Source organism: Boleophthalmus pectinirostris, unplaced genomic scaffold (genome assembly GCF_026225935.1).
Source record: "Boleophthalmus pectinirostris isolate CB_2022bp ecotype Guang Dong unplaced genomic scaffold, ASM2622593v1 HiC_scaffold_756, whole genome shotgun sequence".
NCBI lineage: Eukaryota > Metazoa > Chordata > Actinopteri > Gobiiformes > Gobiidae > Boleophthalmus > Boleophthalmus pectinirostris.
Window position 1 is genome coordinate 34,977 of NW_026571497.1, and position 15,024 is coordinate 50,000.

The window sequence follows — 15,024 nt, forward strand, 5'->3', positions numbered from 1 at the left end:
CTGAGATTTCTACTTGTAGTTTGCTTAAACTTGTGCCGTCACATTAACTGCAACTGTCATAAATGACCCAAATGTTAAAGTCCAAACTCCATTTGTGAAGAATAGAACTGTTAATACATGTCAAGACAACTGACCCACCAGAGGTTCAGTGTCTGTTTGCACCAGATGTAATTATAGAATAAAAATAATTCATGTTTTGCCTCACATGTCAAATCATGTGCATGACAAGGAGATAAAAAATGTGCAGTTTGTATTATCTTCAACTCAATGTTATTACTATTCAGAGAGTGTCGAGACAAGTTACCAAGTTCAACAAAAGATGGTTAGTACTGCAGTAAAAGAAACTGAAAATGTAACTAAAGTTTATTAATTATTTTGGCATTGATTTAATTGTTAATTTACAAAAACACTAAACTATTTTACATTTTCAGTTTTTTTTGCCCATGATACATAAGGGCAACAACATAACTCCTCAATCATCTTTACAAGTTCATGGCTCTACTTTCAACAAATGATGTGTTTAATTCACTATATGACAGAAAAAGGACCTCTAAGAAAAGTGGATTCCTGCAGAATTGAAAGCATGAAGTAGTCTGAAAAAAAAAAGAAGAAATAAACAGTAAACATGTTTTTTTCCTCAGACAAAAAAAAAAAAGAAAAGTTACTTACACCATGAAATCATCAATGTCCATGGATCTAGCTCTCTTTTCACTGAAGTTTGCTTCTTGCAAAACACTTTCAATCTTCTTACTAATGCTGAAGTCAGCTGGTACAGGCTTAAAAAGGTTTAAATTTGGTTCAGTTTGTCTTCTATTTAAAACTGCATTCATACCAGAGTTTACTTACCACACTGTGAACAGAACAATGAATTTTGTAGTTTTTCTCAAGCAGCTGCTCCACTGCTGCAGACCTGAAAGTAGTTTTTATGATCATCTAAAACTAGAAAAGATGTCAAAGAGATTGTGTTAAGATGGCTACTCACTTGAATGCAGCACTCAGCGTTTTGTTTTTCCTCACAAAGGCTATTCGAACCAAACCATCCCACTCCTTAAAAAAGATACTGGAAAATTAATTATATAGTACACAGTGACACAAAGAAAAAAAGGATTTAGAAAAAAAAATACCTGGAAGTTTACTGGGGGTGGAGGATTTTTGGGTTCTATTCTGACAACACTTGATTCTACTTTAGGGGGAGGGCGGAAATTATTCTTCCCCACCTGCGGAAACAGGTACGTACATGAATCTATCTTATATAATTAATATGTTGTAACAGTGATAAAACACAAACCTTCATGAGATGGTCAACTCGAGCCAACAGCTGTGTGTTGATGGACAATCTACAGTAAAGCTTGTCTCCTGGTTGAGCAACTAAGCGCATCGCAAACTCCCTTTGAAACATCAACACTGCACATCTTGGCAAAAGTAAAACAATAACTTGGATGGGGGCTATAAATACAAATAATTATGAGAAACAAATAATTCAGTTCTTACCTAAAGAATGGTCGGTGAAGCAAAAGTTTGAAGACAAAGGGTGACGAAATCTACACAATAATGGTTATATGTTATGTGTAGAATAATACAAATAGAAAAACTAGTATTTTGTGAGTTGTTACCTGGTACGGTAAATTTGCAACACAGACATCAAAGAAAGGAAGATCTGTTTTCAATACATCACCCACTAAAATCTGAAGTTTATTTTGCATTGGCCTGATAACAAAACAGGTGAGTTGGGTGAGTGAACAAAAATAATATACGGTTTCTTGTAATGTCAGATACCCACGTGCACTGTACTCTCTTCTGAAGCTCAGCCACCAATCTGCAATCCAACTCACAAGCCACAACCTAAAATAAATATAATTAAATACAAGTTTTTACTCAGTAAGATGAACACTGGATAAGAGTCATATTCGGCATCTCAAAACTTGCCTTTTTAGCCTTTTCTAGCAGTTTTACAGTCATGTTTCCTGTACCTGGTCCCACTTCAAGAACAACATCTGTTGGTCTAAGAGCAGCCTGCACATCAAAACACAAACATCTATAAGTGACAATTATTACAGTTCACTTAAGTGTTTTAAATTATCATCTTACCTTTTCTATGATACCATTCACAACTAAAGGGTTCTTGAGGATGTGCTGTCCAATGCCAGTGTTAAACATGATACCTGTGAAGCAGACAAATGTTAAATAAATCGTTGTCGCATTAATGTAAATTGTAAAAATGTATAGCTTTAATCCACAGCACTACAATTACTTATTACAAAAAAGGTAAGACCAATACCGGCTTTCTTTTGCCATTTTTGTTGTTTACAAGTTTTTCAAATTCTTGTTTATTCATTGGGACAGTGCAAATTAATTAACATGTGTTAGTACAGCACGTCAATGTCATCCGTATTAACTATTGCTTGGTTAGTGCACTGTTTAAGTTTAATATTTTGAGTGAAATTATGTAAGTGACAATGTAATTCCTGGCCTAGCACCTAGCTAATCTAGACAATATAGTACTTCTGAAAAGAAGTACTGAAACCAATTGTCCATAATCGATGTTTTTATATTAGCTCATGTCGAACAGCTGACTGGACTGTTGTGCTAGGCTAGCTTCAGCATAAATTAGACAATTACCATGACTTCTTACCTTGATTTTTAACCTCTTGATGTTGGCGACTTTTCTTTTCCGCTTTAACCTTCGGCATTTTTCTTTATTATAATCCAGGTAATTCCAGAAATAAAGATAAAAGTTATGGCTGGTGGTACAAACACGTGTGATCTTTTCTTCTTCTCCCAGAACATACACACCTAAAATGTGTGTCCCTCTAGTGGAAGCTGATAGAAGAACATTCAATTGGCCTTTGATATTTTCTGTGTACGCTTCTTTAAAAAAGAAACGACATGCATTTACGAAATACGTATTATTTATTTAAACATCACAAACAGCATATACATTAAAACAAGTACATTTATAAATAATGTTACTGCTTAGTCAGAAATGGGAAGCTCTTCTAGAGTCATGGCAATATCACGAAGTTTGGGGTCATCAATCCAGTTAATCTTACAGGCTAAAAGCAGGCCCTGAAAGAGACAAAGGCAATTTACCAGGTCCATTCTTTTTTTTATATATATATACTTAACAAGCACGTGTATATTATTTTAAGAAAAAGCAACATACTAGAGACCAGAGAATAAAGGAGAGTAAATTAATAAAATCTCTGCACCCAAAGTAATACAAAAGTCATAAACAGTGCTTCCAAATAATATCGGTCTCCCTCTAGTCCAACTTTCTCATGAAATTGCAATCTGAGCAATACACTGGTAGGAAATATATATTTGCTAATGTTTCCAACAGTATCATTTACTTCTAAAAGTAACTATAAGTACTTTTAAAAAAGGTGCATTCATAAGGTTATGTGGAGGGCTCTAGCCTACTTTCTACAGCACATTATAGTCACACTACACTCACCCTCAGGACATTCTGTGTCATGACAGCCATCTTCTTGTTTTTCTCCAGGTTTGCTTGGCCTTTCTCCAACACAGCTTTATATTTTTCTGAGTCTGGGTGTTCTTTCTTTGACTTCAACTCCTCTATCTCCTTCATTTTTTCATGAGTAAGACGCTTCAACTCTACACAAAAAGTGTAAATGCAAATTAGCACTTCAGTGATAACTAATATTAAAAGGTGCACTATGTGATTTTTCTGGTGCTTGTATCCATGGAGATGACACTTTATTTACCTTGCATGAATTCAGTTACAGATATTTCTATTACAAGAAAATAGATTACAGTGAGTCAGATTGCTTCTCCACAGATCCCACCTGCAGCTTGGTCTGGTGTTGTCTCCTGCCCCTCTCCTAGGGGACAGATACCTTTGACACAATATTGTGGGACATTACAAGCAAAGAAATAACCATGGACACAAGCAGGTGGCAGACCCTCCACCAGAAGAATTACATAGTGCGTCTTTAATAATCACATCATATACCTAGTCTCTTCTTTTGTAATTCTGATATGTCATCTTGAAGAGCCCTTGATTCCTGTACCAAATTATTATTATTATTTTTTTTAAAGTTCATTATTATTGCAGAATATACATGGGGATAAAGGTAAAGATAGAAAAATAAACATCATACTTGTTGGAGTAGTTTAGTCTGTGAACAAAGGGCCATACAACGTTCACTTACACGCCGCAGCTCACTAAAATGTAATAAGTATGAAAAATGATGTAATACATTACAAGAGGGTACATATCATTATTTGTAGTGAACATACTTTGCCTCTGCATCATTTTGTTTACGTTTTTCAGCAAGAGCATGCCACGTCTGCATCCTGAAATTAAAAAAAATGCAAACAATTAGCATTATTTGTATATTTCTATTAGAGATATATGTGGTTGTACAATTGTTACTGTACCTGTGCAATGCAAGTGTGCAGTTAAAATAATTAGTCTTGGCATTCTCTATCTCAGTTACAAAATCCAGCCTAGAAAATAATCATAAAATAATGTTTATTATAGTAGTAGTATTATAGTAACCCATGGATACATTTTAACATTTCAAAACAATGTAAATACTTACAAATCTCTCTCTGCTTCAGATGAGCTACATGTTCTTTTAGGATCTCCTATTATTTTTTGTACCAAAAATACAGGTCACATTATAATTGACATTATAAATTGAATTGAATCTTATAAAATGGCATTTTCCAGCTCAATAATTTAAAAACAAACAAACTGCAGAACAAGGTAAAAATAAAAATAAAATAAAAGTGAAAGAAATTATTTACCAGTTTGGAGGTGCACTTCCATCTCAAAACATTGGTTAAACATCTGTTGCTTTATTCTAAAAAAAAAAAAAGATAATACATTTAGACAAAGACAAGGAAAATCATAGATATCATGAGTGGGACATGAACCTGAGCATGTCTATGGGTGAAATATCACTCTGTGCAGATGTGTGGTTAGGAGCAGGCTCATCATGTACAGCCACTGCCTCCATGGTGTGACTGAGCTGCCCTAGGTCCTCAGGCTGCTCCATTGCACTCTGTGGACACTACATGGGTCAGAATAACCAGAGCACAATGCGAAAGAGCATGACTCTAGATGACATGATTTTTCTACTTCTAAAGCAAATAACAATCACCAAGATCAACAAAGAATATAGGTACAATACTTATAATTATTGTGTATGCTGTTTATATCGTATTAATTTGTTTAAAAAAAAACAAAAAACATTGCTGAAAGAGCTTAAGAGCATAATAAAATAATAAAAGACGATTCAGGAGAAGTGAATAAAGCAGACTCTATCCCACGAAATACTACGTAGGATTAACAGCACGACACGTTTTTAATATCATAGCTCAAATGTGTAAATAAATGTTTTAGTCACTTACTTTGTGGCTTAAAGGTTCAACAGAGATTTTAAAAAGTAAAGTTGTTTACATCCAGAGAGCCAGAGCCCGCCAGGACGTGACGTATGCTGCTTCTGTGGTGGCTTAGGTAAGTGTCTCCCTCCTGTGGTCAAGCAAGGTACAGCTTTTTTAAAGGCATAAATACTTAACTTGCTTATTTCAGTTTAAACGTGCACAATGTAACTTTTTTAGTTGAGAGTCCATCACCTTGCTTCTGTGGATGTCTTTGCTCTGCTTGGAATGTTCCACAGTATGACTTTAAACAAATCTACCTTACATTTATTCAGTTACAGGTGGTTTTATAGCTCAAACAAATGTAAAACTAGAAAAGCACTCAGAGAGCGCAGACCTCCGCCAAGGACTACCCCCATTTTGTATATAAATTGCGATAAAATCAGTCTTCTGGATCAGATCCGGATCAGCCTTTGGAATATGAAAGAGGATCCCATTGTCCATCCCTGAGTCAAATTTCTTGGGGTTTGGTCAATAATTAACCGAGATATTGAGAAACAAAATTTTTGGCCCCATTTACCACAATGTTAAGTAAAATTTCAAAGTGATCCAGAATCCAGGATTTCTTCCGGATCATCCCCAAAATGAAATCAGTTCTTCCTTTTCACATTTCCAACAAATCCTGAAAATTTCATCAAAATCGGTCCATAACTTTTTGAGTTATGTTGCTAACAGACAAACAAACAAACAAACAAACAGACAGACAAACAAACAAACAAACGCTGGCAAAAACATAACCTCCTTGGCGGAGGTAAAAAAAAAAGCATTCTGATTGTGAGCGGGGTTGCCTCTCCACAGATCAGACCTCTCATTTGGTTTAGTTTAACACCGTACTGTGAAACATTCCAGACAAATCTAACACACTGATTTAGCTTTTAACTTTCTTCTATTAAAACAACAGTAGACTATGTAAACTTTTCAGCCAAAAAATTAAAGCTTTGTTTTGTATTGGTTGTATTTACATTGAAAGACAAAACATAACTTAATGTGAGCATACTTACATCTCCATATTTCTAAATCTGGAGGCCCTCGTCCTGGATCTCATGCTTGTTTCACTTATAATCTTCCACAGATTATGTCCCAATTCGAAGTATGATTTTAACTTAATATTCATGCAGGTGACATGCCACTTCAAAAAATCCCATTCTGTACATTTATTTTTTTATTGTAAGAATCATTATAGATTATCAAAAAGGGCAATTTGTCATTTTGCCCATAATGATGTTTAAAGATAATTTTGCTGTTAGTGGAACACAGATGCTAAACTTTTACATATTAGAAACAATTCATTTTCTCGCTTAACCTCATATGAGTGGGGGTAAAAGACTCATAACATACGTTTGCGCTACAAATGATCTATCTATCCTTTCATGTTTCTACTTTTCCTGTTTGAGCAAGTCTGGTTCAAATGGCAACCAAGCAAACAACTACAATGTTTTTTCTCCTGCCCATCCATACTCACAGTAAACAGTCATAGTCAGTGGCGGATTTAGCAATTTGGGGGCACACGGCGAACTTGAGTTTGGGGCTCTCACTATAATGCACTTTTCTTTTTTTCATTATTATTTTTTTTTCATATTTATTGTCTGTTTTTCCCCATTGTTCTTGAGACATGCACATCTCTATTTGAATTAGGGTGGAACTTGTCTTATTAGTTATGTAGCTTACTAGATAACCAGAGCTAAAAGTAGTTTTATAAAAAAAAATTCTATGATTATGTTCAAATCAGGGTCAAGGTGACTAGTCCATTCTAACGTGAAAGGGGGAAATGCTTTGGCAGTTAAAATAGATTTGACAATCAGATACTATTTTGATGGTGTTTTCTTGTTTAAAAGTAAACTACTCTCTTTTAATGTCATATCAAATTACTCTGAGGCCTCGGACATTAGTGCCGCTGAGGGCAATATATTGGGGGCCCCACCAGGTTCGGGGGCCCTAGGCGGTCGCCTATTCTTGCCTAATAGTAGCACTGCCTCTGGTCACAGTAAACGCATTGAGGTGTTGTCAACCCCTAAAGGTTCAGAAATGCAATGGATCTGGTTCAAACCTGATCCTAGATTCACTGACGTGTAAACAAGTAATAATGACAAGTAAACAGGTAAGTATTATGTTAAGTCTTAAGTTATCAGGGTTGGTAAATATTTTCTGTCAAAAACAAATACATTTTGTCAATTGCATACTCCCCTCATGCAGGACATCCTGAAGAGGTTGGATGCTGGGGAGGTGGTCGTTGGTGATGGCGGGATGGTTCTACAGTTGGAAAGATGTGGTTAAGTGAAGGCTGGACACTGGACCCCTGAAGCGTCTGTTCAACATCCTGAAGCAGGTGTGGGACTCATAACCAAGTGCGGCTATGTTTGCCAAAAACTTGATCATAATTTGACTTCTGGAGGTATCTGATGGCAATCTGAAAGTCATTTTCAATTTCATTGTACTTTGTCTTCGAAATACAACAGATTCTAAAGTCTTTATTATGATCAGATTTCTTTGTGCATGTAAACCATGTTCGTATTATAGATTCTTGATGTAAACACCAAAAAATCTAATCAAGTCTTGAGTCATTTAGCACCTCTCCTTTGTGTTGTTCCTGTCAGTGCACCAACTGCACAGGGAGTTTCTCAGAGCTGGGGCTGATGTGTTTCAAGCCTTCACTGCAGCAACGACAAGCTGGAGCTGTGCATAAATGTCATCAACATCACTGTAAGTACAGAAACAGATTTATTATATGAAGAGTTAGATTTGACAATCATTATTTTAATGTATATTTCACAGGGTGCTCAGATCAATGAAGCAGCCTGTGGCCTGGCCAGAGAAGTGACTGATAAGGGGGGCGCTCTAGTGGCCGGCTGTGTGTCCCAAACTCCCTGTTACCTGGAAACTCGCAACAAGGCTGAGGTCAAGACTCTGTTTAAGAAACAGATGGAGGCATTTCTCAAAAAGGTAAGTTAGTCCCATTTCATGGTTTGGTAAAATAAAGAAAAATTTGCGCACATTGGTGTATGCTGTCAAACATGGTGACATTTCTCTTTATACATCATGTCATTAGACATGATGTATAAAGACAAGTAATTTCACACATGAATTGACATGTTTTATATTGGTTCTTAATTTGTTTTTATTTAAATAAAATGCAGTTTTTTCCAGTATGCAGAGGAAGCTGCCTGGGCAGTAGAGGTGCTGAAGACCAGTGGTAAAACTGTGGGAGCCACACTATGCATCTCTCCTCATGGAGATATGAACGGACTCACCCCTGGGGACTGTGCTGTGCTCCTGGTCAAAGCAGGAGCTGATATTGTTGGAGTAAACTGCCACTTGGACCCAGCGGCCTGTATCCAAACAGTGAAGCTGATGAGAGATGGTGTGGAGAAGGCAGGTCTCAAAACCCATCTCATCATCCAGCCTCTGGGGTGTCACACTCCTGAATGTATTAAGAGTGGTTATATGGGTCTGCCAGAGTTCCCTCTTGGAAAGTTACCTTTATGTATTTAACTTAATTTTTGTATGATTCTCAAACAATATAAACATGTGAAAGATTCAGACTTTCATTATGCTCATGTAGTTCAAGTCTTTTTATTATCTCCCATTATGTAACCCTATAATTAGCAGACTCGTCTTAAGTTACATATCCTTAAATGAAACTCTTTAATTCTGTTCTGTCAGCACTGGAGTGCAGGACTTTGACTCACTGGGATGTGCACAAATACGCCAGGGAAGCATATGAGGCTAGGATCATTTACATTGGCGGCTGCTGTGGGTTTGAGGCCTATCATATACGAGCCATATCTGAGGAGCTGCGAGCAGAGCGGGGCTTTCTCCCTCTTGCATCAGAGAACCATGGCCTGTGGGGGGCAGCACTGGAAATGCACACAAAACCCTGGGTCAAAGCCAGGTGAGGGCATCAGCATTATTCTGTAGATCATTTAAAAATGTACCGCTACTAAGATAATAAGTGATTGTGAAATGATAAGGTTAAAATACCAAATGATTAACAGTGTGCTTGAAGGTCACTGGTCAGTGAGTGGACTGTAATTCAGTAATATCAGATTAGATGACACATAAAAAGCAGTGTCTAACTCTGGGTCTATATTTACCTCACTGTCTATAAATATAGCCTTTAGACTTTAGACTTTATTGTGCTCAGGGGGAAATTCTTTTTCATGCATACTGAGTTTATTTGACATATACTGCAACAACAAAGCACAACAACCCACACACATTACAAGAGACATTACAGTACACTCAGCAGGACCTGTTGTTCAAGAATGTGATTGCTAAGAGGATCAGGCTTCTACCAACATGGGCCCTTCTGCACCTGAGTGCCCCTGTATCTCCATACTGATGGCAGAGGTATAAGGTGTTCCTGTGAGTGGAATCTTCTATGGTTCTATGGTGAATGCAATGCATCCAGTGGCCCTGTTGTTAAGATCTGCAAGGTTGGGTGTGAGGAGCCTAGACTGGACCTGGAGTAATTTTAATTAAATATTCACCAGGTGCAATAGAAATCACATTCAGGTGGCATCAAAGACCTTTAGCCTCTGTGCAAAAAGTCATGTGGATGGACTCTAAAATATGAACGCTGTCTGATATTTAATTAATCAAATAAGACCCACACACTCCAGTCTGGGAACTTATTAGGTATATTCTAGTTTAAGTGGGTGCAACCTAATATTAAATAAAAATAAAAACAGACAAAATAAATGAAAACAGTCAAACGAAAAGTGTTAAAGTTGAAGTATACTTTGCTTGAAGGGGACAGTACATCGATCCATGGAACAGTTCCATTTATTTAATAGGTCATTGAGTACATTTCCATTGCTACAAAATACATACAAATTATAATAAAAACATTTTCTATCAGAAACATTAGTCCATTCTGCGTTATTGAACTGACCAGTGTATTGTATTAAGCGGACTGGATAGAAAACACTCTGTAGATATTTGGATAGAATAATACATATAAATGCCGTATGACCCAGTTTTATTAGATCAGTGAACGCCCCATTACGACGATTACGACACACGCAGCCATATCCTGTCCACAGTGGTGTGCACCGACGTGCTCGGCGGACGGACTTCCTGAGTGTGTGTGCCTTATTCACTGTGCACATTATTATTTTATCACCTGTCTTTCAAGAGAGCAATGAAAAGAAATAAGCGGGTAAGTTCTCTAAGCTCGTCCTCGCGCTGCTACTGTTGTTGTTGTTGAGGTTAGGTACTTGTTGACACTTTGGCCAGACCTGCAGATATCTATATAAGTGTGTAGGCTTTATAAGTAGTAAACTATGCTTTCATTACTTCTAAATTTAACCCTCATAATGTAGCAACACACACGAATCGAAATTACTTGCCTATCTGTTTTGGCTCCATGCTCATAGACTGATGCACTGTAATACATGCTTTATGCTACATGCAGGACATCCTGGAGAGGTTGGATGCTGGGGAGGTGATCGTTGGTGATGGTGGGATGGTTCTACAGTTGGAGAGACGTGGTTATGTGAAGGCTGGAGACTGGACCCCTGAAGCAGCTGTTCAACATCCTGAAGCAGGTGTGGGAGTGGGACTTAACCTAGTGTCTTGGGTCATGTAACAGGACATTGCGTGATATGAATGAAGTGATCAAATCTGTGCAAATGGAGTGATTTGTGATGGGTTTGGGACTGCTTCTCTCCATCTTGTATCCAGCTGCAGCTTTGTATAATTCCGTTTGTGTTGTTCCTGTCAGTGCGCCAGCTGCACAGGGAGTTTCTCAGAGCTGGGGCTGATGTGCTTCAAACCTTCACCTTTTACTGCAGCGACGACAAACTGGAGCTGAGCGGAACTGTCACCAACATCACTGTAAGTGCGAAAACAAATTTATTATATAAAGAGTTAGATTTGACAGTCATTATGTTAATGTATATTTCACAGGGTGCTCAGATCAATGAAGCAGCCTGTGACCTGGCCAGAGAAGTGGCTGATGAGGGGGGCGCTCTAGTGGCCGGCTGTGTGTCCCAAACTCCCTGTTACCTGGAAACTCGTAACAAGGCTGAGGTCAAGACTCTGTTTAAGAAACAGATGGAGGCATTTCTCAAAAAGGACATTGACTTCTTCATAGCTGAGGTATGGCTGGTCAAATTTATGTTATGATCTCCTACTTATACCCCACTATGCACACCAGTATAGCACAGGGAAATATGTGCAACAAAGATGTCAAATTACATTGTTCTGCTTGGCACAGATGTTGGTGGAACTGGGGGGTATAGTTTTGTTGCCATACTTCTATTAACCACATTAATAGTTCTTCAGATATGCAGAGGAAGCTGCCTGGGCAGTAGAGGTGCTGAAGACCAGTGGTAAAACTGTGGGAGCCACACTATGCATCTCTCCTCATGGAGATATGAATGGACTCACCCCTGGGGACTGTGCTGTGCTCCTGGTCAAAGCAGGAGCTGATATTGTTGGAGTAAACTGCCACTTGGACCCAATGGCCTGTATCCAAACAGTGAAGCTGATGAGATGGTGTGGAGAAGGCAGGTCTCAAAGCCCATCTCATGATCCAGCCTCTGGGGTGTCACACTCCTGAATGTAACCTGACTGGTTACATCGGTTTGCCAGAGTACCCTTTTGGTAAGTGATTACTATAAAGACAATTTTATTTATCTGGCATGTCCCAGTATTAATAAATTATTATGTTGTCAGCGCTGGAGTGCAGGACTCTGACTCGCTGGGATGTGCACAAATACGCCAGGGAGGCGTACAAGGCTGGGATCAGGTACATTGGAGGCTGCTGTGGGTTTGAGGCCTATCATATACGAGCCATATCTGAAGAGCTGCAAGCAGAGCGGGGCTTTCTCCCTCCTGCATCAGAGAAGCATGGCCTGTGGGGGGCAGCACTGGAAATGCACACAAAACCCTGGGTCAGAGCCAGGTGAGGACATTAGCATTATTCTGCAAATTACTTACAAACACTATATGTTCAAAGAAACAGTTAATTTTAAAAAATCTGCTTGACTCAATATCTCACAGGGCCTGCAGAGAGTACTGGGAAAATCTTTTACCTGCATCAGGGCGCCCCAGATGTCCGTCAATGGCCAAACCAGCAGATGAATGAAGAAAGACCACACCAGTTGTCTGTTCTCACACAACTATATGTTTTATGCCAACACACAAAATTATGACTAAAATTACTTATTAATCATCAGGAAAAGCCATCTTAGCACTGAGTGATTTAAATTGTATGTTTGTACAATAAAAGAAAGCTATTTAAACTAGTGTGTCTTAATAGTGCTATGACCTGATCTGCTCTAAAGTCAACTTGCGAATTTTCAGGGGGTCAAATTATTTTCCCTGACACTGAGACGTTATAATCTCACTGCACATGCCACTGACATTCCAGTTATAGGGATATGTTAATAACATGGAATAAATGCACACAACACTGCTACTTGAATAGACAATAGACATTTTCGTTGATTGTACACTGTGGGTTTTTCGGAAGATTCAGTGCGTGTCCTAGAAAGAAGCACAAAAGATGGAAGGGTCCGAGAAAGCAGGCCACTTTATTTCTGCATTTTCCATTGAGAGGAATTCAGTTTTGATTACCAAGTACAGCTGTCACCCCGGAACGACGCCTCTGCCCAACTCACAATGAGGGGTAGCTTTATACCATACATCTGACAAAACATTAACTTGTTGATTTGGCATATACAGCAAGGAAATGAACAACTAGAAAAGCACTCAGAGAGCGCAGACCTCCGCCAAGGACTACCCCCATTTTTTATATAAATTGCGATAAAATCAGTCTTCTGGATCAGATCCGGATCAGCCTTTGGAATATGAAAGAGGATCCCATTGTCCATCCCTGAGTCAAATTTCTTGGGGTTTGGTCAATAATTAACCTAGATATTGAGAAACAAAAATGTTGGCCCCATTTACCACAAAGTTAACTAAAATTTCAAAGTGATCCAGAATCCAGGATTTCTTCCGGATCACCCCCAAAATGAAATCAGTTCTTCCTTTTCACATTTCCAACAAATCCTGAAAATTTCATCAAAATCGGTCCATAACTTTTTGAGTTATGTTGCTAACAGACAAACAAACAGACAAACGCCGGCAAAAACAGAACTTCCTTGGCGGAGGTAATAAGGCTGACCCAGTACAGGGGTTCACATACATCAGTTTTCTGCTTCGTGGCATCTCAAAGTACAGAAAAACATGTCTTTTATGGAACAATAGATAAACATATGTGTTTTTCATCCTGTTGTCATTCCATGGTACAAAATATTGGGAATCAGCATGGTCAACACATAATCAGCATGATCAACACATAATATTAGAATTGCAGAAATGTAATAAACGCGTAATCCTGATAAGTCAGATTAGTACATTTTCTACGGCTAGCTAATTTTATCCACGGATGTCATCGAAGTTACAGAGTCCGTTCTATCAATATTTTGTGTTTTGTATTACGTTTTCCTCTGGATTTTGTGCAGCATCTCTGTGGTAATTTTACTGAAGTCTCTAAAGTCAGATTTTTCGGGGCGCACATAAACGCAGCAGCATCAGTATTATTTTGCAGACTGGTCCTCGTCCTGCAGCTAGCCAAATGAGGACTTGAACATCGTATTTGTTTTTATCTAGAGAAGTTCTTTGGCCTCCCTGTGGACGAAACACTGGGGCAAATACCTGCGTGTGTTCTTATTTTGAGGTTTTTGAAGGATATTGGAGTCAGCTTTGTTTTGGACTAAGCGCGGTAATGCTGCTGTTATGTTGTGATGAGTGTAGAAGTCTGGGCCGCCGCGGTACACCACTGGGTTCGGTATTCGGACTGCCGCATAGCCCAGAGAAATGTAAAAGCTAACTCATTGAAAAGCAAAAGCTGGTATGGTAATTGAGTCATCATTTTGAGCTAAAACGGGGCATGATACCGCTGCGTTTGTTCCGTCCGTGCAGCTTTCGTCCACAGCATCCAAACATGACATTGCCTCTGCTTTTACTTCTGTGATAACACCGTCACATATGGCTCTAGTCATGCCTGTGCGCTCTCTGATGGACTTTTGACGTAGGTTTAGCGCCAAGTGCCAGCAACTGTTTCTAGAGATGTCTTTCACAATGGAGGATAATTTGGAGTCTGGGTGGGTAGCAGTTCGACCAAATGTGTTTGAGGAAAAGGAAAAACATAAATTCGTTTTTATTGTGGCCTGGAATGAGGTGGAGGGAAAATTTGCCATCACTTGTCACAACAGGACGGTACAGAGAAGGAGCTTGATCAAAGATTCAGAATCTCACATCAGGGTCATGGCCAAAGAGGAAACGATAGGATGCTCAAAGCTCCCATCAGCCCCTGCAACACCGCCTAGCCCCGTTAAAGTTCAGACTGAGGACGACACTCGTCTGAGCCCGGATATAGAGGTGCTTCACGAATTGTCCCCTGGGCCGGACAGTCCAGAGCTGGAGGGGCTGGAGGAGAGCTTACGCTCGGAGGATTGTAGTTGGGCAGGGCTCTTCTCTTTCCACGACCTTCGGGTCATTCACCAGCAGCTGTGCTCCGTCAACTCCGCCCTGGAGCCGTACCTCCCGGTGTTCCCGGAGGAACCTGCGGGGATGTGGAGTGTACTTTTCGGCCCCACGGAGGTG

The 15,024-nt window shown here is 39.0% G+C and overlaps 3 protein-coding genes and 2 pseudogenes across 4 annotated transcripts; 3 read left to right on the plus strand and 2 right to left on the minus strand.

Moving 5' to 3' along the window:
- Window positions 1-340: 340 nt before the first annotated feature.
- Window positions 341-2,804, minus strand: dimt1l (DIM1 dimethyladenosine transferase 1-like (S. cerevisiae)). Its single transcript, XM_020920956.2, has 12 exons — window positions 2,633-2,804; window positions 2,089-2,162; window positions 1,927-2,013; window positions 1,781-1,842; window positions 1,614-1,707; window positions 1,492-1,541; window positions 1,289-1,412; window positions 1,125-1,217; window positions 983-1,047; window positions 847-910; window positions 670-776; window positions 341-593 (listed from the first exon to the last, which is right to left on the minus strand). Exons 1-12 carry the CDS (start codon window positions 2,688-2,690, stop codon window positions 551-553), a joined length of 921 nt encoding a protein of 306 aa, XP_020776615.1. The 5' UTR covers window positions 2,691-2,804; the 3' UTR covers window positions 341-550.
- Window positions 2,805-2,891: 87 nt separating this feature from the next.
- cenph (centromere protein H) lies at window positions 2,892-5,500 on the minus strand. 2 transcript variants are annotated; one of them, XM_055165416.1, is made up of 11 exons: window positions 5,380-5,475; window positions 4,903-5,039; window positions 4,774-4,829; window positions 4,566-4,611; window positions 4,402-4,470; window positions 4,261-4,317; window positions 4,122-4,185; window positions 3,974-4,025; window positions 3,807-3,857; window positions 3,455-3,615; window positions 2,892-3,066 (listed from the first exon to the last, which is right to left on the minus strand). In XM_055165416.1, the coding sequence occupies exons 2-11, from the start codon at window positions 5,022-5,024 to the stop codon at window positions 2,974-2,976; spliced, it is 771 nt and encodes a 256-aa protein (XP_055021391.1). In that variant the 5' UTR covers window positions 5,025-5,039; window positions 5,380-5,475; the 3' UTR covers window positions 2,892-2,973. The 2 variants fall into 2 exon arrangements, with proteins under 2 accessions (XP_055021391.1, XP_020776633.1); XM_020920974.2 differs by lacking the exon at window positions 3,807-3,857 and having other exon boundaries at window positions 4,903-5,030; window positions 5,380-5,500.
- On the plus strand, window positions 5,068-9,302 carry LOC110156693 (betaine--homocysteine S-methyltransferase 1-like; annotated as a pseudogene).
- Window positions 9,303-10,436: 1,134 nt separating this feature from the next.
- On the plus strand, window positions 10,437-12,656 carry LOC110156723 (betaine--homocysteine S-methyltransferase 1-like; annotated as a pseudogene).
- Window positions 12,657-13,963: 1,307 nt separating this feature from the next.
- On the plus strand, window positions 13,964-15,021 carry LOC129412248 (junction-mediating and -regulatory protein-like; the record flags this gene model as incomplete). Its single annotated transcript, XM_055165412.1, has 1 exon — window positions 13,964-15,021. A coding segment is annotated over exon 1 (534 nt), but the record flags the coding sequence as incomplete, so codon positions are not given.
- Between the last annotated feature and the right edge of the window lie 3 nt (window positions 15,022-15,024).

Excerpts from the sequence above, each read along its gene's own strand:
- dimt1l (XM_020920956.2), bottom strand. The coding sequence starts at position 2,690 with ATGCCGAAGGTTAAAGCGGAAAAGAAAAGTCGCCAACATCAAGAGGTT. Across the intron at positions 1,843-1,926 it reads TGCTAGAAAAGGCTAAAAAG|GTTGTGGCTTGTGAGTTGGA; the intron begins GCAAGTTTTGAG and ends TATTTATTTTAG. Across the intron at positions 1,708-1,780 it reads CAGAAGAGAGTACAGTGCAC|GCCAATGCAAAATAAACTTC; the intron begins GTGGGTATCTGA and ends TTTTGTTATCAG.
- cenph (XM_055165416.1), bottom strand. The coding sequence starts at position 5,024 with ATGGAGCAGCCTGAGGACCTAGGGCAGCTCAGTCACACCATGGAGGCA. Across the intron at positions 4,318-4,401 it reads TGCACACTTGCATTGCACAG|GATGCAGACGTGGCATGCTC; the intron begins GTACAGTAACAA and ends TTTTAATTTCAG. Across the intron at positions 3,067-3,454 it reads TGACACAGAATGTCCTGAGG|GGCCTGCTTTTAGCCTGTAA; the intron begins GTGAGTGTAGTG and ends TGTCTCTTTCAG.